The 20,800-nt window shown below is 36.9% G+C and overlaps 2 protein-coding genes across 5 annotated transcripts; one reads left to right on the forward strand and one right to left on the reverse strand.

Moving 5' to 3' along the window:
• The first annotated feature begins 837 nt into the window (after positions 1-837).
• Positions 838-4,975, forward strand: LOC112755409 (early nodulin-93). 2 transcript variants are annotated; one of them, XM_025803489.3, is made up of 4 exons: positions 838-1,144; positions 1,824-1,885; positions 2,315-2,390; positions 4,526-4,975. In XM_025803489.3, exons 1-4 carry the CDS (start codon positions 1,033-1,035, stop codon positions 4,624-4,626), a joined length of 351 nt encoding a protein of 116 aa, XP_025659274.1. In that variant the 5' UTR covers positions 838-1,032; the 3' UTR covers positions 4,627-4,975. The 2 variants fall into 2 exon arrangements, with proteins under 2 accessions (XP_025659274.1, XP_025659273.1); XM_025803488.3 differs by having other exon boundaries at positions 847-1,144; positions 3,965-4,975.
• A 335-nt stretch (positions 4,976-5,310) lies between these two features.
• Positions 5,311-11,800, reverse strand: LOC112755408 (endoribonuclease YBEY, chloroplastic). Of its 3 annotated transcripts, none has more exons than XM_025803483.3 (12): positions 11,264-11,800; positions 10,357-10,608; positions 10,148-10,243; positions 9,483-9,660; positions 9,263-9,346; positions 9,082-9,182; positions 8,865-8,957; positions 7,305-7,376; positions 6,958-7,077; positions 6,825-6,875; positions 6,460-6,648; positions 5,311-5,886 (listed from the first exon to the last, which is right to left on the reverse strand). In XM_025803483.3, exons 1-12 carry the CDS (start codon positions 11,660-11,662, stop codon positions 5,719-5,721), a joined length of 1,803 nt encoding a protein of 600 aa, XP_025659268.1. In that variant the 5' UTR covers positions 11,663-11,800; the 3' UTR covers positions 5,311-5,718. The 3 variants fall into 3 exon arrangements, 2 of the variants coding, with proteins under 2 accessions (XP_025659268.1, XP_025659269.1); XM_025803484.3 differs by having other exon boundaries at positions 9,263-9,331; positions 11,264-11,778; XR_011874609.1 differs by lacking the exon at positions 6,825-6,875 and having other exon boundaries at positions 6,460-6,667; positions 6,937-7,077.
• Positions 11,801-20,800: the final 9,000 nt, after the last annotated feature.

Genomic DNA, 20,800 nt, shown 5'->3' on the forward strand with positions numbered 1-20,800 from the left:
TTTGTTAAAGTATTTACTTTTTTCATAAAAAAAATTGAACAATAAGTTGTGTAATGATGTTTTTTAGCTTTACGAGGTAAGAGGATTAACTTACAATGATTTCAAGAAGGCAATGACGGTCATCAGACCAAGCTTAAAGAAAAGCAAGTGGAAAGAGCTGGAGTGCTGGAATGAAGAGTTTGGCTCTAATTGAACTTGCTTTTAACTCATCCTCTGGTGCATCATCATGTATGAATGTGCATATAAACCTCTGTTTACTTTAACCGAATCAAATATGACAAGGATATCAATTATCATGGTTGGTAGCTAAAATCATGATCAAATTAGGATGCTGCTAATTTATAAATGGCAACCCTAAAATGGAATAGATACCATTATTATTTCAAGCTTCATTTGTACATTTATACAATTTGTACATCTTTCTAAGGACAATAAATTTAATTTTTAGGACTCCAAGGTTGCCCATTCGAGCATATGAACTTTGAAACGATTATAGTTGATTTTATTGTAAACGAAGCCAAATTATATTAAGCGTGTTTTCTTTTGACAATAAACAATTTTAATACTCGTTGATTTTTTATCTTTAGCATGTGCCTTTTTTTTCATTCTTTTTTTGAGAAGTAAGTGTCCATTTAACAAAATTGATCATAAATATTTATTTATGTTACAAGATAAAGGAAGAAATTTACATGCAATATGTCTTTACATAAAATTAATATTTAAAAACGATTAAATAATTTAATAAATCTAACTAAATAATAATCTAATAATTTTCAACCCTCAATGAACATGAGCCTTCACCTGAATTAAAATTAAAATTTAAGAATGATTAGATTCCATTCAAGAAAATAATAATGAGATACTTCAAAATAATAACGCTTTGCCAGCCTAAGTTGTAAAGCTGTAATTCAATTTTGCTTTGTCGACCGTTGGCGGCGAGTGGCGAGCCACCACCTATAAAATAATAAGGCTTCTTACATTCAAAGAATCGAAGGAATCCTTCCTTATTGCTTCAAAATTCAAATAATAACAATGGGAATTCCGTCTGAACTGCGAGACATGTGGGTGTCCCGCAGAGAATCCTTCCTTATTGCTTCTCCCGCCGAAGAAAGGAAGATTGTTAGGACTAAGAAATGCACCCATGGTATGATTTCTCTTTTCTTTTCTTTATTATGTTGTTAGTAAACTGGATGCTTGAAAATCATGTAAAGTAGTTACTTTAGTTTTTGAAGATCTTGAGGGGGGCAAAAAATTGCTATTGCGTACTCAGATCAAATTTATGGCATCTTTGTTGATTATGTGATAAATTGTATTTGTGTTGAATCCAGATGTGTCTCTACCACTATGCCAACACCCTTGTTGGTTGTCACTGGTGATTTTGAAATTTGTTAATTTAATTATTTTATTTTATTATGGGGTAAGAACTTTTGTCCCTTCATTTCTTCTCTGGAAAAAATGCTTTCTGGTTATTGTATAGTCTACTTAGTTCTTTGTTAAAAAATTTCCAAACATAGCAGAGTAGGGGATGGCTATCTTTGATGCACAATGCATTAATAGTTAAAATGCAGGCTGGGTTTTGCTTGGTGAAATTGTTATGCACTAGTTGCAAACTTTCTTTTGATTGAAAAAAAATTAGTAAAATAACTGTTAAACTTGATCGGAGGTACTTCAGGTAATTGATGTTTGCTTTGCCATACAACAAAAGAAATCTACGCAGCATCCGTTGTCTTTGGGGCTTTTATCAACATAGTAACATTTTTATGATATCTTTCTAAATGTTGGTAGGGGCAATCGGAATTTGATAACAATTTTCTGATATGCAGAGGGTGTAATTGCTGGATTCAAAGCAGCTTCCGTTGCATGTGTTGCCAGTGCCGTGCCTACAGTATGTAATTTCATTTTGTTCAGGACTTGCTGATAAAGTTACTATCCTACATCTTTCTTTTTAATAATAAAGAAAACTTTTCAGTTAAAACAATACTTTTTCTTTTGATAAAAGCCTTGTATTTCTCTAGTTTGTAGGCATTTATGTTTGATTGCTTTCATGAATTTGTGGAAAAGAAACATGTTCTAATGTCTATATAGTGCTCTCTCCACCATTTAATACCCCACTAGTTGGCATTTGTTAATGTGTTCCATGACACCATGACTTAAAGGTCTTTATTGGTTTTCCTACCCTTACTGAGTGCATTGGCCTCGGCATGAATTGTGGTATCAGCCACTCAATGATAGGGGTTTATTCCACTAATTTACGAATGATAGGTTAGCCTACTAAAGTTTCTTTTGATTTAATGTTGCATTTTTCAAATTGCAGCTGGCTGCAGTTCGCATGGTTCCATGGGCAAAGGCAAACCTCAATTATGTTGCGCAGGCACTTATCATATCTGCTGGTAGGTTCTCAACTCTCAAGTTACATTTAAAGTTAAAGCTTATGTAGGAACTTCTGTCGTGGAATATTAAGGGAGACATTTTATTATGTTTTGTACTAACGGAAAAGCTTTTCATTCTTCCTGCATGGTTATGTGTAACTGATTATTTTATCGTTAACTTATATATTTTGATATTCTTTTGTCGAAATTTAACCTTAAAATTAATTGGCTGAAAGTAGTCTGTCAAGGGGTTGAATGTTGATGGTCAAATTTTGGTCACCTAGGTGCCTATGCTATGTTGTCTTGTTAATTTCTTCAATAGTCTCCAAATCCAATTGATTTGGATGTTCCTTTCGAAGATGATTGTTAGCTTTTCCCTTTCGGAATTCAATGGTCTGCTAAATTCTTAGCATTGTAGTTGGAAGGATCCTCTATTTTCAATTGGGAGGTTGGACTTTTCTTTTGTCTTGGCTTTCTAGCATTCCTTATCTGTTCTACCTCTTTTTTTGTATTTCGGTCGTTGTTGCCCAAGATATTGAAAGAAATATGCAGAACGTTGGACTACTGAGTACTGACTATCCTTATAAGTAACATGACATGCTCAAAACTGCAGATTTGTAATTGCTTCCTCCGCTGATCTGTTTTGTTTTGTTTGGATTTGTGATTCATCTATTTCTATATTTCTGGATTATATTGTCCTAAGGTCTTCCATTAGTTTCTCCATAGTTCTTGTTAACTCCAGACGTTTTTGCTTTTGTAAACATGACAAGGTTCTGTATCAATGCGTTAGGATCCTAGATATTGATATTGATGCTAAGAATGTCATATCTCATTTTTTGCCAATCCCCTAATAATGTTAACTCCATGTGTGTGTGAGAGAGAGAGAGAGAAAGAGGAATTTTAAAAAATGGAGAGTTTTAGAGGGGTTAACTTCACAGGCTGATTCTCTTTGCCTTGGTTCTGTTTTTCATCAATACACGACATTGTTATTCTCTTTTACTACTCCATGGCCAGGGTTATTATACAATGCTCATTGTTTAGAAAGAAACTTTAGCCAGTCAATGTGTTATCTATAACATAAAAACATTCCGTGAACCATACTCACTTTTAAAATTCAGATAACACTGCTCTTTTCAAAATTAAAAGTAGAAGGTAGAGAGCAGATCTTCTACATATTTGACTAACCCACCAAAAATACCCATGAAAGATCAATTCGCTGACAAGAGTAACCATAGAAGATCATAACAACCCAGATGTCCACAATTGTTGAGTTCCGTTTGTCAAATGTGACCAAGCGTTAGAAGAGTTTGTTAACATGTTAAAACATATCCACGCCCATTCCAATGTGGCAAGAGGATTTTCTTAGGTGGAATATTTTATTTTTTTCATGGAAATTGTATTTATTTACTTAATTAAAAGGAAATTCCTTACTCCTTCAAATTTCAATTAAACAAAGAATAGGAAGTGTCACCTCCCCTATTGAGCACGAATCTCAACCATGCACTAATAGAGGAGCTTTTGTTCTTCTTCTTTAGCTTAACCTTACGCTTGTCTAACTGTCAAACTCATAACTAACGTTCCATACCTTTCAAAAGGGGAAGCAGATGAACCATCTTTTAGGGTTGGCAACTGTCGAAGATTCCAACAACACAGCATACTCACCACAGTGACATCTTCCATCCAGAATTTTCTCCTTGTTCATCTTTGAAGTTGAAGCTCCTGAAAAGCTGCAACTTTTGCTTGTGGTTATTTTTCTCCTTGACATTGCTAAAATTCTTCCAACTATATTAGCGTGAGTAGCTGGGAATGATGGATGGCTGTGTCGGGAACGGTTTCACTTTGTGAACATTGGGCTCCAACAAAGAGCGAAGAATTAGGGTTCATATTGTTCCCAATTAGTACTAAATACACGTCAGCTAGCAATACATGCCAATGTGAAAGAAAACTGCCCACGTAAAGTACTTTGGTTAGTTTTGTAACGGGATTAAACTTATGTGGGTATGTCATGGGTTATGATCTTCTATGGTTATCCTTGTCAGCGAATCAATCTTTCATGCGTACTTTTGATGGTTTAGTCACTTTTTTTTATTTAGTTTGATTCTGTGATTGAATAAATTTGAAGTTTGACATTTGTCTCTGGTGTGGTTGGCGAACAGCCTCCATTGCGGCATACTTCATCACCGCTGACAAAACTATCTTGGAATGTGCGAGACGAAATGCTCAGCTTGAAGATTCGTTAAGAAACACCAGACAATGACAATGCTACTTGCGATAAAGGATGAGCAGGCCTACTGCGAAGTTTCGAATCTACTGCTGTGCTTCTAATGTGTTGGAAGTTATATTTCTCAAATAAAGTTTAATGTATTGTGCAATAGACTGAATAGAGTAGTATAGCGGAATTGCATCTCCCTTTGTTTGGCTTCAGAAACATACAATTTTTAAGAACGTAGAGTTGGTGACTCATTTTGGTGGTAGCTTTGGTTGCCATTTCTACTCGGAAAAATGTTGTATTGTGTCTTACATGAAGAAAAATTCTTATTTCCTGTGTGGTATGAATCAATTTCTTATTGATATATGAAATAATGCCTCTTTCATTATTCCTACAACCATTATGGTGTATAATTTACCAGGAAACTATCGTATCGCCTTGGTATCTAAAGAAACTTTGTTAGCGATGCATGTTTGTATCTCTATATATTTCCTAATTTTAGTGTAGTGAGTGCATGTGAGTTAAAGAATTAATTAATTGATTCTAGTGTAGTTGAGCTTTTCAATGCAATGCATTTCTTAGGAGAAAAAATTTTAAAATTTCTATTAGTGGTAATCTTAACCGATTTCCTAATAATACTTGTTAGCAAAAACCTTAAATTAACAGGGATTTCAGTATCAATGAACAATCGCAATTATAAACTTAGAAAGATAAATTAAATAGATACATTGATTGTGGCTAAACTTTTGATAATGGGTACATTCATAAAATTTGACAATAGTCTATATTGCCCTTAGGGCCTTTCACTACAAATTTCAACAATCCACCTAAATTATTTATCATGCCAAATGCATATAGCCCTAAACAAAACTCATCAATCTGCTACAATTACAGCATGTGATTCCTTTCTTTAATAGATATTGTGAAAGAGAAAGCACAATTGACATGACATGCCTCTTGAGGCATAAAACCTTTGTTATACTCAAAGGAATGAATAGTTATAAAAATTCTTCCAATGATTAATACAAATAAAATGGTACAATTTCTTCATCTCTAACCTTTTCCTTTTAATTGGTGTTTATGTTGTAGACTCTTCTATTCTAGTATTGGTATAAAATGCCTAATATAGTTTCCAGCATCTCAGAATGCATACCGGTAGATAGCGTCTGCTACCCCATCTTCATCATTGCTGCAACCAATTATGTTGGCCACAGCTTTCGTCTTCTCTGCTCCATTGCTGAGTGCAATGCCTACAGAAGCTAACTCGAGCATCTCGACATCATTTTCTCCATCACCAATAGCCATTATCTACATTTGTATGATTTGGAGTTCAGAAAAGCTAAGATGGAGGTCAATATTGCCACATTGTAATCTATTAGAATTTAGAAATATAATAGTATTGACACCTCAAATCAGCAGTTGTACTATTTTGCCCCAAAAGGTATTAAACTCAATTTTTACGACAATTTTATGAGTAATCTTCTAGAGAACTATTGACTCCATGAGCATGATTCAAGTTCGCCAAAATTGTTCGACTTTAAGGAAAGTCGAGTTTGACTACATTGATTGCCATGTTTACCAAACAGAGAAGTTAATAACTTCATAGTTTAGGGGGCTCCATACATGATACTTTATGTCCATAACGATGTTATGACTATCTTCTCTCCAAAGCACAATAAACTAAAAAAAATAAACGACAGTTATATGCAGCAGCATGTGCAGTGTGCAGAAATAAGTTTGATTAGCAAAACTGTAAGCATTGTCATTCAGCTGCCTATACTATATTAGTTCTGGACTTCTGATAGTATCACTAATATCATATGTCTTTGTCTCTCCTAAACAATGACAAGAATACTTTTGACATATAGATATTTGTGGTACCTCCTTAGGAGTCACCCCAAGATGATCTAGCAACATTTTCACCCCATTCCCTTTGCATGTTCCCAATGGAACAATCTCCAGCATATCTGGCACAGCTTGAACAACAGTTGCACGATCTTTTGTTGCCTCTGACCAGTATGGCCGTATAGTACTAGCCACACTCTTCGCAGTGTCTAAGAAAATCATTTTCTGCAGAAACAAAAATAAGCTTTAGCAACGTACAAATGCATCTGCACGCTTCCATGCATGTGTGCTTGTGTGTGTCTGCAGGTGTATTAATGAATTGCAAACTTTTCTATTCAGAATCCATGCACATGGTGATCAGACACTGAAACAAGGGAGTAGGGATGTATCCTAGTGGATACCTGTATGTCAGCGGAAGCCAGAAGATGTTCGATGGAAGGCATGATCTCAGCCTGCAAAGATTTTTTGCCTAAGACACAAAGTGATGGGAACATTTAATGAAAGGGATCATACAGGATTCTGAAAATGAGGTACCTTTGGTTCATGGTATGTTGTATGCAGTGAATCAACAAGTGGGTCATGAAAAAGGGTGAGGCAGCGGCCTTCACAGAATGCAATAAGTGGAATCTTATTCTCCAATGAGTAAATACATGCCTGCAAGATAAAGGGGCCAATTATTTCATGCATACAACACCAAGAATTTTCCAGCAACGCAAATAAATATTTTAACTAAATTTTAGATTTGAAACTTGAAGCCATCAACTATCAAAAATCTTAAGTATCTTCAGGGTCCTAGAATAACATACATATGTAACATGCTTGATGTGGGTAACAAAAATACACATTCAAGTGGAAGATAAAAAGGAGAACTAATAAATTACCTCTCGACAAACGCTCAGATCTAAGTTGCTCCTAAATATTTCCTTCCCTTGTCTACCATAAACAAGCAACCCCTGGAATCATTGGTGCAAGGAATTTTAAGGAACAAAATATGCCCACAATTCAAGACAAACTACAATCTAAAATAAAGAAACTATGGAAGAATGAAAACCACATACAAACTAAAATTCAAACATTTCATACCGTTTGTCAGTTATTCAACTAAATATGAGGTTAAATTAATCAAATAATTGATTTGCATATTATATAGTTAACTACATAACCTTGTAGTTCCTGTCATGCTTGTAACACCTATAATAGAAGAAGAAAAAAATAACCAATGATACACATTCGATGGCTGAAACTTTTTCTCCACCAGATGCAGTGCATTATCATGACCTTATGGGCTTTGTTAACATGTTCACCACTAGGTCGGTGAAAACAAAGGGAATAGAATGAAAAGGGAAGGAAAGTGGACAGATTCCCACATTAAGATCTTTTTTCTTTTTCAGAAAATATAGATGGAATGGAATTGAAGGGGCCAAAATAGATTCTTTCTCATGTTATATATCAATTCTTTATGAATACTTTATTTATAAAACTCACTAGTTTATCTCTATGACTACACCTAAAATTGAATAACATTTAGGAGACCATAATTCTTGCACCTCTAATAACTAACATTTGGGAGAGAAGCCCTGAGTAGGGTTAGGTGCATTGCGTCTACTTGGTGAAAGGTGCATTTTTTGAGGTGTATATCTATCAAAGATGTTGAGATTGGAAAGTATTTCTCTTTGGATGGTTTTTATTTTTCTAATCCTAATCTTTTGTATCAAGAATCTTTGGTCCACCATGCTTGCTGTAATATCCTCCTTGTTGATATAATATCTCTTTTATCGGGGAAAAAAAAAGGGAATAAGAATACTATGTCATACAAGGGTAACAAAGAGGGTAAAGAAAATAGAAAAATAAAATAAAAAAAATGAGTGGAGTCTAACTCAACCACAGAATCCAGTCCATTAAAAAGGGGTTTTCTAAGTACTTATAAAGGCAGCCATCACTCTAGCCAATCAGAACATCTGTGTCTCTACTGTTCTCATGCCTAACAATGAACTTTGTGAAATTTGTAAAAGTATACATTTAATGGTGGCCAAATATAATGTGTAGCATAGTCTTTTATACTATCTCGGAGTTGAGTGAGACTTAAAACGAAACTAAACTAAACCCAAAAGTTACCTCTATGGAATAGGGCTGTCCATAGAAATTGACTGCAATGGAGTGACGATTTCTCTCTTATCCATCCTTGAATATCAAGTAAGAGTGAATTATCATAACTATATACAGTTTCCACCAAAAAACATAAATAGGTAACTAGATACAGTAATAATATGCAGTAAACTTTGTCGGATTATTTTATGGCAGCTTCTACATGCCTCTACTCCTGTATACAAAATTCTTACACACACACGAGTTCAAAATACTGAATCATGCTTTCAACCACACATATGGACTTCCTTCCCAAACCAAGCAATATAATTATCAAAAGGGGATATAGAAGTAACCTGTAAGAAAACCCCAGGAGAAAATTCTGAAACAATCCCATCTTTTCCAGCTAAATCCACCATCTTAAAAACATCTATCACAGCTGGACGAGCCTATTTACCAAATGTCCCGAAATAATGATGAGAAGATTATTAAACCATCTCCATAACATCTATATTAGAAAGTAAATCATTCTAACACAATACCCTAAGAAACCATTGATCAATTTCATCTTACTTTTCCAGTAGCTATCACAATTTTCACACCCCTTGAAGTGGCCTCTCTCAAGGCCTGGGCAGTTGCAGGACTGATTTGACTTTTGCTGTTAAGCAGTGTTCCTTAATGTGAAATAGGAATGTATTAAAGCTAAGAAAAATGATGAGAAATATCAAATAAGTATGTTTGCTTATGATCTTACCATCCATATCGCAGAAGATATAGCTGAACTTTGGTTTGTAAAATCTAAGACTGCCATCTTTCTTCCTGTCTTTTGACAGTTGATCTGTAAGATTATTTCCCCACATACTTTTATATATGCAAATGACACTTATTTGGATTAGAGGGAAGCATATAAAACAAATAAATAAATAAATAGAAGTTGAGAAATGCTGAAAGTACTACTAAGATAGTACAATTACCATCAGAACTGTGATGGTGGGAAGTTGAATTTATTTCAGCTTCATGTGTGCTCTTTATTAGCCCTTTTCCTTTCCATCCAAGACTCTTTAAAAGAAGCTCCTCCTCTTTCTCCATTTCTACTTCAGCCTCTTCACTTAATTCATGATCAAATCCCAAAAGATGTAACAAGCCATGAACCTGAAAAGTTATTTAATCACTATTCTCAAGTCACTGTTCAGCATATACACATCATACCAGCTTATTTAATTTCCTTTTTTTCCCTTTCAATTTCACTAAAAAATAAAAATGTAGACATCATGTTTGTCTTTTCCATTTTGATTTGATATGAAACTGAGCTGCCATTTCTGAAAATACTGAAAACCACAAATTCTCAGTTTTAGCATCTTACTTTTGACTGTTGCCATCTTTTAAATTCCAACCAAATCTCAAATGTTTTTTTTCCCCATGCTTTTTATTTATACCGATTTCCTTCTCGGTGTACAGCTAAAATAGTAGAACCCAGTTGTTGAAGAACACTGGGAACTTGGTCATGATTTTTTCTTGCTTGAATTTAAGACCAGGGAGGGTATGAATTAAATGAAAAAACATGGCAGAAACACAAATGGAAGAAAATTAAATGAGATATTTTTCATGAAACCAAGTAATATCATCAAACCAAACCAACCATGAGGATACGGATCTCATCAACAAGAGTGTGCCCTCTTTCCTCTGCTTGTCTTGCAGCTGTCTCAACAGAAATTACAATATCACCCAACATTAGCTGCAAATATCACAATTATCAAGCACTTAGCATTCCGGGTAAGTTGTACAACTTTTATTAATTGGCATCAACACTGTCACTATTTGTAATCAGCTAGAGAATGCAGTTCTTACAATTGGCAGCTTAAGACCAGGAATATGTTGTGACATTGATAGAACATCAGTAGCACGATCCTCATCTCTCCATTCCTTATTAAGTTTTCGAATAAACTCATCATTGCAAAGAAGCAATGATAATTCTACGCTTTCAAACCCACCAACATCATCTATAGCAGCATCTCTAGTTTTATACCGTGAATCTTTCAAACCATCAAATGCAAGCTTCATTGCCATTGGAGCATTCAGACGAAGCAGTTCCGCAATGCTCTGCACTCAGATAAAACATTTGCACAGGATTTCAATCAACCACAGAAATAACTAACCTACTTCAAGGCATCACATTATTAATTTTTTTCTTGTTTTTATATTTTTTCATGTCAATACTCTCTGCTCAACATCATACAATCTCCTTATTTCTTGGGATTGCAAAAGTAGAGTGCAACAATTTAGCTCATCAAAATAGAAACCCAAAAACTTACATGTACCAGTCAATTAGTAGGTAACTTTCAGCAAGTGAAATTGTAATTCATAAGAGACATGCAAATAGTTTTTATTTAGAGTTTGATTTCTATGCTATGTCAATTTAAAATTCTCTTCCATTGTCGTCCAATCAATGATGTTACTGAGACAAAAGCAGTAAAGTTTCCACAGCTAGCTATCTTAAAATTAAACCACTCTTATCTATGCTAACAACACTTGAATGGAGGTCAGTGTGCAAAGAAATTAAACTCATTTTCCTCATTTTTTTTTCTTCAAGACACTGCCACTAAGAGTGTGTTTGATTCGAGCCAAAATATCACTTTTTTAAACAGAAAAGTAATTTTTCAATTCACAAAATTACATTTCCTTTTCAAACTCCAAAGCAATAGCACCCTAAATAAATAAATTTTCTGAAAAACATAAAAATTGGAGTATTCAGTACCAAGACTTCAGGATCATCAGGCAAATCTTCTTCGATGCAAATATCAACGCAGAGTTCTAACTCCTTTGGTTTCGCTTTCGCCTTCGGCGCTCGCCTCCTCAGCTTCCGATACTCCCTCTGCCCCGCGCGTACCGCGCCAACCAATCCCAACCGCTTCTTCTTGGCTTCGTTTCTTTCGCACAGAGCGTGGAACCCACGAGCGAAGAGCGAAGAGCATTTCGAAGGCAGAGAAAGGGAAGAACGGCGAGAGTTAGATGGAGTAGCGAAACGGGAATAATGCAAAGAGGAAGAAGAGGTATAATGGCATTGGGTGGAGCACGTGATGGCACGTGGCATGATTCTTTGTAGATGAGATTGAGAGTGAGGGCGGAGAAGGAGTTGAGAGAAGCGGGGAAGCATGTCATGAACAAGGTATGGTTCGGAGGTAACGTTGAGTACGTGACACTCACCCCGGACACCAATATCCTATCGATGACCTTGAGGGTACCTAGAGGAATTCAGAACAAGTTTGGGGCGGGATTGTAAATATAAGCGTTTTGCATAAAACCCTAATGTACTCAGATTTTTTATTTTAATAAATAAATTAATTATAATAATTATTGAAATAAATAATTTAAAAAATATTTATCGAAGTAAATATTCCTCTCTTGCAGATAATTTTGCATGTATAAGACGGATAGACACAAAATGTATATATCTCGTTTATAGTGTAAACGAGATATATGTATTTTTTTTTTAATTTTGAAAATAATAAAAAAATATTAACATTATCAATAATCCAACTAGTAGTAGTACATAAAAAAGTTGGTAGAAGAGATTAAAATAGATATATTTAATCAATTAGTACTCAAAAAGGTTGATGGGATAGTGGAAAGAAAATTGAAATGCTTATCTCTCACGTTATCTGTCACTTTCAATTTTCTTTTTACTATCCCATCAATCTCTCTTAACAATTAGTAAATTATTTTTATTTTTTAAATTTAAATCAATTCAATTGAATTATAATTTAATTTAAAAATTTTTAAAATTGATATGTTTGATGATTTGATCAATTAATACTGAAAAATAATACATAATAAATTTTAGTTGTTAAAAACTCATATATGTTGTTAGGAGAGAGCGGGAACGAGTGTTTGAGGGCGAAACACAGTGAGGATGACGGCCATGCCGTCGGAAGAGATAAGGGGGAGAGTGTGGGTGGGGTGCATCCTACAAAGATCTCCTTTAGAGATAAAGTCATTGGTCCAGAGAAATCGAAAGCGTTTACACTTGCAGGATCTCTATCTGGGGATAGTATAGCCCACGGTGGTGGGTAAGCAGGGCGATTCCCAACCTCCGTGTGTAAACTTCACTGAAGAAGCCAAGCTTTGTTTGGCAGAGCCTTATCGAGAAGCTTTAGTGATCAAGGTTCTTGATAAAAATTATAGTTACACAGCTCTTTCACACAAGTTTCGGATGGTTTGGCGCATCAAAGGTGGCTTTGATCTGCTTGATGTGGGATTTGGGTACTTCATGGTAAAATTCGATGCATGTGAAGATCGTGAGAAGGTCATGCTTGGTGGCCCGTGGTTGATTGAGGGGCACTATGTTACTGTAAAACCGTGGGATATAGATTTTCGGCTTCGGGTCTACGCTTGTATGGGTTCGGATTTCGGGGCTCCCAATCTGGTGCTATCAGGAACAGGTCATGATGCGCATTGCTTCTGCAATAGGAGTTCCCATCAAAGTGGACTTAGCCACTAAGTTGACTGAGAGAGGACGATATGCCCGAGTATGTGTTCAAATAAATTTAGGACTGCCAGTGATCAAACATATCATTGTGGAAGGCGTAACTCATGTAGTGGAGTATGAAAGTTTAAATTTAATTTGTAACTCTTGTGCACGTTATGGTCACGATATGGCACAGTGCTTAGGTAGAGACTTTAGAGAAGGAAAGAGTGCTGATTCCGATGCCACCAAGCCACGGGACGGTACAAAGGCAGTGCCACATTCTGAGACCAAAATTCACAATTCAAATGAAGTAGAACCTAATGTGGTAGGTGGCGTTACTGGCGAGAATCCTGCATCGAATTTGCAAGAGGATTTGGAGGCTAATAATTTGGAAGAAAATAATGTTGAGGAGGCTTGCATGCATGATGAACCAGGCTGTAGGGGTGTGCATGGGCCGGGTGAAACCGGGTTTGATGTGACCCAGACCCGATCCGAAATATATATCGGGCCTATTTGTTAGACCCGAACCCGACCCTAGACCCGATGAAACCTATACACTTTCGGGCCACGATTATACCGGGTAAAAATCGGGTGAAAACCGGGCCGTTAACATTATATTACCTTGATACATTCTTGTAAGTTAGCATGTAAAATATCCAAATTTCCAAGACTCCAACCATTATTTGACATGGTAAAATTCACTTAGAAAAATATAATAAGAAGTAACTCTTCTCTAAAATTAAAGTATAACCATAATCAATACTAATATTGTCTAATAATACCAAATATTTAAATCAATACAAATAATACAAAATTATGCATTAGTCTAAAGTCTTATACATTTTAAACATAAAACATTAACTTATAGTCTTATATATAATGACTAATAACACAAAATATTAAGGTTTACAATACTTAAATTTCACATAATAATAGCCATCATCCATCACTAATAACACAAAATATTAATTGTGTATGATGACCGGGCCACCGGGCCGATTTCGGGTGACCCGAGCTATGGCCCGGACCCGACCCGAAATAATGACTGGGTCTACTTTTGAGACCCATACCCGGCCCTAGACCCGATGAAATCACATCAAATTAGCCCCTAAAGTGTTCGGGACCGGGCCAGGTCTTCGGGCCGGGCCGGGCCATGCACACCCCTACCAGGCTGGGAGCAAGTTGTGAGGAAAGGTAAAATCAAGCTGGGTCAGAAGTAATCTAATAAGGTCCAAAGAGGCATTCAATCAAGAACCAATTCGGGTAGAGTAATCAGGCCCACCATTCACTTCTCTCACACGAATGGATCCAGCTCCTATCGAGTTAGGGTCGGGTCACGAGTCAAGGTCGGACACAGCGCTTTCCGTGTTGGTGAGATCTCGATTGTAAGACCCAGAACTTTTGAAAAGTCATTACGAACTAATTTCAAATTATATATTTATTTATTTACAGTTTTAAGTTCATAAATTATTTTATAGAAGATAATTAAAGGTAGTTTTGATTAATTGGATTTGAAATTAATTAAGATTTCTATCCAACTCTAATTTTGGATTATTTTCCTATTTACTATTTAAAGTCTTAGAAATTCAATAATAATGATGTTTGAAAAATTAAATTAGAGTTTTATCTAATTTTTTAATTATTGAATTAATTCTTATATTTATATTATAAAATTAGTAGTTGTAGAATAATAAGATTTTTATATAATACCTTTATAATTAAATACTTTGAGTCTTGTTAATAAAGAAAATTAATTTTATTATCTTATAATTTCAATTAGAGTACTTGATTTCAAGCCAAATAGTATTTTGATACAATTAAAGTAATTTTAGAGATTCAATTAGCTTCCAAATTAAACCTCAAAATCCTTAGTTCTATATACAAACCCTAACCTAATTAATCTATAATTTTTTCCTTTACCCCCAAGAAAACCCAGCAGCTTCAGACAAATAAAGAAAAGAGAGTCAGAGGGGGGGGTGGAAGAAGGGAAGAAAGGGAGGTGAAGAAGAGGAGCGAACCGAGGGAGAAGAGGAGGAGAAGAGAGAGGCTGCGCCGACGCCACTGGTTCTCGCCACCACCGCCGACGCCGCTGAAGTGAGGAGGCGCCGAACTGCTGCACGCGGGAAGCCGTGTTGTCGCCGCCATCGCCGCCATCGCGGAGCCCGACCCTGCGCCTCGCCGTCGTGTTGCTATTAAGGGAGAAGGGAGCGCGAACGACAGCCACGAACGGAGAAGAGAGCGCGCATGCAGAGGAGGTGAAGTCGTCACTGTCACCGTCGCGTGAGGAGTCGCCGCCGTGCCCAGCCGTCGTCGCCGCCGTTCCTCCACCGTCACCGAAGCTATTGGGCTCGCCGTCGATGCACCCATGTTGCTGCTGCGTCGCCGGAGAATGCAGATGAGGCCTCTGTCTTCTTGGGTTTTGATTGTTGCTAGTTACTCGACCGTACGCCAGTCAGAATCGGGCCAGATTTATCGGTAACCACTTCCTCCATTCTTGAATTTGTTTCATTTTTATTTTGCTCCGCTATTCTGATTTTGCTGGTATTTTTGCTGTCTTACTAATCAGAATGGTGTTATTGCCACTAGAACGGATGCACAGGTCCCTGATTCTCTTCCTTGTTGCTCCATCGTTCTGTTTTCTATAGCTGCAGTAAGTTATTCTAACCTTGATATCCTTACCGCTGTTATTCTGCTATAGATTTTTGAGAATTTTGTGATGTTGACGTTCTAGGGTGGAGTTCTAGTAATTGCATGGTTAGAATAGAAGCAGTTTCTGTTGTTGTGGAAGTGAACGGAGCGGCGAATGCAGCTGCCGTTGAATGCGAGTTGAGAGGAAAAGGTTTCTTGGACGTATTTGATTTATGGGTTTTGATTATTCGAGGTAGGGGCGCTTTTCTTAAACTTGATTTACCTTCCAGAGTTGTTATAAATCGATATTAATGCGTAAGATAGATTTTTGTGATTTCGTAAGTCTTATGAATTGAATTGAGTTGTTTTGGATGAATGAGATTATTAATTTGATTGATAAACTGATCGATTGAGAAAATTGGATATTTGGATTAGTTGATTGATGTTGTTAAAGTGGTTTTCTTTGAATTATTAGAAAAGATTTATTATTGCCTTTTAGGTTAATTTTGGAAACGGTTTGATTTTAGAAAAGATTTAATATTAAAATTTGATTTGATATTAAACCCAATTTGATATTGGAATTTGATTTTAAAATAAATTTGGGAAAAGACTTGACATTTGAAAACGGGTTATTTATTGAGAATGATTTGCTATTTTGGAAATGATTCGAAAAGTGTTTGAGGGATGGTTTGGTTTGAAACTGTTTGAGAAGACCGAGAATTCTTAACTATTAATTGATGCTGTTGGTTGAAGTCGGTTTAAATTGTGATTTATAGGATTGGTTGATTGAATTCTGGATTTTGTAATTTCCTTGGGTTGAGTGCTGTTGTTGTGATAATAGTTATTGAAAGTGATTTGACTGATTAACAGGTGTTTGGTTTGTTTTGGTTGGGACCCGAAAAGGGTGGCAGAATCCGAGTTTTAGAGGAGATGCTGCCGAAATTTTATAAAATTGGAAGTTTTGTTTGAAGTAATTGTTTAAAAAGATTTAGTTCTTAAACGTTATTTGTTTCAGATTTATTTATTTAGAAAAGAAAGAATTATGTTTTGAATTGAGATTGTTGATTAACGAAAAGAAGGATGTTGAATGAATTTGGAAATGGGATATGGATTGACGAATGATGATGATATTGAGAATGTTGATGAATGATGAATGAATTATTTATGTGGCTTATGAATTTGAAATATCTGAGATACGAGGTTCTCTGGATTAAGTTCCGTGGCTTGCCACCACGTGTACCAGGTTGAAAACTCGATACTCTGTTGACCCTGCGACGTAAGTGTAACCGAGCACTATATAAATTCCCGAGAATGTTACCCCCATTGAGAAATATTGATTATTTGAGAAAAAGCTATGCATAGACTCTTGGGGATGCACGTCGGGGGACAGTCTAAGGACAATTCAGACTTGTCGGGTTGGCTGGATAACCGACAGATGAGCCTCATCAGCCATAGGACAGGCATGCATCATGTGCATTTGTATGCTTTGCTTGGGTTTGAACTTATTTTGGTTTGCCTAATTGCTAAACTGTTCTTAACTGCTACTTGAACTATTTGCTGTAACTGCTACCTACTTGTGCTTTCCTTGTCTGTCTTGCCTGTGTTTGTCCTGACGTGCTACATTTGAGAATGAACTTTAGTGCTGATTAATAATTGTGTTGTTTGATTGCGTGGTTGGTTTCTGATTGAGATTTTCTTATATTAAAGGAAAGGTTTCGGATTCCTGAAAGATTAAACATTGTTTCTCTAAAAAGGTTTTGAACGATTACCTATTGGTTTTTAAAAGATTCATAAGGCAATGATAATCACTAAGCTTGAAAAAAGTTTTCTTATTAAATATCTTCTTATGACAACTTTGAAACTCCGTGGTGAGATCGTGTGGTTAGGTTCTCACCCCCCTACAGCTTTACCTTTTCAGGAACCGGAAGAAGAAGCATTAAGAAGAGTTATACTGCGTTTGGTTTATATGCTGTTGTATTAATTAGATTTATTTCTTCCCTCGTTTTTGTTACTACAAGTTTGTAAGAGGGATAGGAATTGTATGTTTTATATGTATAATATATTGAGTTATTATGTAAGAAGTCTTGTATATGAATCTATGCCTGCTTGTATTTTTCTTAAGATAAAGTATTTATTTCTGGTTTTCAAAGGATTCAGTGATACAGTGTCGAGTCACAGGCTCCTATTTTATTATTTAGTATGTAAAGTAGTCGTAATACTTCTTGCTATCAGAGTAGCGCAGCCGGAACCGTGACTTCTGATAGTGTGGGTGTTACATCGATCTCCTCAACCCGACATACCCCAGTGCCTTGCGGGTCCTCTCTCCGGAAACGACCAAGGCCGGGGTCCCTACAGAGCTCGCCAGTTGAGAAGAATGGAGGCACGGTGGTGGAAGCATCGTCATGTCTTCCTGCAACCGTGAAGGAGGGTGTTACCCTGGCGGTTCCATTGGAGAAGGAAGGCGCATTGCCGGCTGTTACTGCGTCGGTAGGCGGGATTAAGGAGATATTCCATGGAGATCCGGCAAACCTGAAGGTCACGGGAGTCACTTCCGCTAGGCAAGCCTTGGTTTGAGGTTGGTGAAGCACTTTGATTTCCTTGTTTTATATTTTTATATTTTATATGATGGATAGTTTAAATATAATAGCTTGGAATATTAGGGGTGCTTCTAATAAGTTAGCCCGGGTGAATTGTAAAGAGCTGGTTAGGAAATTTAAACCTGTAATTTTTATTGTGGTTGAAACTCACTGTCCTTTTCAACACTTGAAACTGTTCTGGGAAAGACTTGGTTATCACCCTATTGGTATAGTGGAGGCGTCAGGACATAAGGGGGTATCTGGTTCCTTTCTGCAATACAGGGTGTTCACTGCAAATGGATTGATGCTTTTGATCAGTGTGTTATAGTTGAGGTTCAGGTAAATAATGTGATTTGGAGGTGCAGTGGTATCTATGGTAGTCCTCAATTTAATACCAGAGTTCTGCTATGGGATTATCTTGTTACTCAGTCTTCGTCTTTCTGCGGGCCACGGATTGTTCTTGGTGATTTTAATGAAGTACTATTCTCTCATGAATCTAAGGGTTGCCTCTTCTCGAGTCGTCATGCAGATCGGCTTGCTGCCTCTCTAGGGGATAGTAATCTGTTTGACTTGAAGACTATTGGAAGATAGTTTTCTTGGTACAGAAGGGCTAAAAATTGTATTGAGGTGGCGAAAAAACTTGACCGGGTTTGTATCAATAGTGGCTGGCTATCTCTCTTTCCAGAGGCTTACGCAGAAATTTTAAATAGGCTTCATTCTGATCATTGTCATATCCTAGTACACTGTACAGGTCGTCCCCAACCGAAAAAGAATAAACCTTTTCGGTTTATTGCAGCTTGGGCAACTCATCCGGGGTACAGAGATATTGTGAACCAGTCATGGCAGGCTGGCTACAGAGAGATGCATGGCAAGCTTTCAGAAGTGCAGAAGAACTCTTTGGAGTTTAATTCTAAAGTGTTCGGCAACATTTTCGTTAGGAAATGCAAATTGGAGAGACAGATTAATTTCCTTCAGAAGCGACTTGAAGTAATGGAAGATTTGTCTATGCAGCAAAAAGAAAAATAGCTGATTGAGGAATTTAATAACACGCTTGTGCAGGAGGAACTTCTATGGTTTCAAAAATCTAGAGAGCAGTGGGTAAAATTTGGGGATAGAAATACCAAGTTCTTTCATGTCCAGACTCTTGTGCGGAGAAAGCATAATAAGATTCATGGTCTCTTTCTTCAAGATGGGGTGTGGGAAACGGACCCGGATGTCCTTAGAAGGGAAGTTGAATCCTTCTATAAATGCCTATTCTGCCAGTCGGAGGATGTAGACTTAGATTGTCTTGGTGATGTGCCGCTGCCTTCCCTGAATGATGAAGCCTGTTGTAGCCTTACAGTGCCAGTTACTCTGAAAGAAGTTAAGTCGGTTGTTTTCAGTATGCATTATTTTAAGGCGCCGGGCCCTGATGGGTTTCAGGCTTTCTTCTTTAAAGAATACTGGAAGATTGTTAGTTTTGATGTTTGGACTATGGTTCGTTATGCGTTCTTTGGTTTGGATATGGATCCAAGGATGATGGAAACTCTTGTGGTTCTTATTCCGAAGGTAGAAAACCCAGTTTCCATGAAGGATTTCCGACCAATTAGTCTCTGTAATGTGGTTTACAAAGTTATAACGAAGGTCCTGGTCAATAGACTTCATCCCCATCTCAAAGAGATTATTGGGCCCCTTCAAGGAGGGTTTATCCCAGGGAGAGGAACCCCAGACAACATCATTGTAGCACAAGAGGTTCTCCATTTCATGAAGAAGACAAAGTCAAAGAAAGGCACCCTGGCCTTTAAGATTGATTTGGAGAAAGCGTACGATAGAGTGGATTGGGGATTTCTGAAACAAACCCTGGTGAGTTTTGGCTTTCCTCCTCCGACAGTCAATCTGATTATGCGTTGTGTCACTGCTTCCTCACTGTTTATCCTCTGGAATGGGGATAGATTAAATAGCTTTACTCCGAGCAGGGGTCTTAGGCAAGGAGATCCTATATCACCGTATCTATTTGTGTTGTGTATGGAGAGATTGTCCTGTTCTATTAATCAGCAAGTTGATAAGGGCTTGTGGAAGCCGGTTGCGGTTTCTAGAGAAGGTCCAAGAATTTCTCATTTGATATTTGCCGATGATTTGCTTCTTTTCTGTAAAGCTAAAAAACAGCAAGTTCAAACTGTAATGGTAGCTTTGGAAAATTTCTGCAGAGCCTCTAGGATGAAGGTTAATGTGGAAAAATCTAAAGCGCTATGCTCCAAGAATGTTTCAGCGACAAGAAAAGAGATTTTCACTGGAGTCTCCTCCATCAGATTCGTCTAGAACTTGGGCAAGTATTTAGGGGTGAACCTTAATCACTCTCGGGTGACACGCACAACTTTCAACGATGTTTTGGACAAGATTTGGGGAAGGCTAGCCAGCTGGAAAGGGAGATTGCTTAATAAGGCAGGCAGACTCTGTTTGCTCAACTCGGTAGTGACTGCGATTCCTACTTATCGCATGCAAGTATCTCTCTTCCCTAAAGGGGTAACTAATAAGATAGAATCCATGATGCGAAACTTTCTATGGAAGGGTCAAGCTGATGGTAGAGGCCTGAATCTAGTTAACTGGAAAGTGTTGGTCACTCCTAAGAAGTTTGGAGGTCTGG

The sequence above is a fragment of the Arachis hypogaea genome, chromosome 16 (assembly GCF_003086295.3).
Source record: "Arachis hypogaea cultivar Tifrunner chromosome 16, arahy.Tifrunner.gnm2.J5K5, whole genome shotgun sequence".
NCBI lineage: Eukaryota > Viridiplantae > Streptophyta > Magnoliopsida > Fabales > Fabaceae > Arachis > Arachis hypogaea.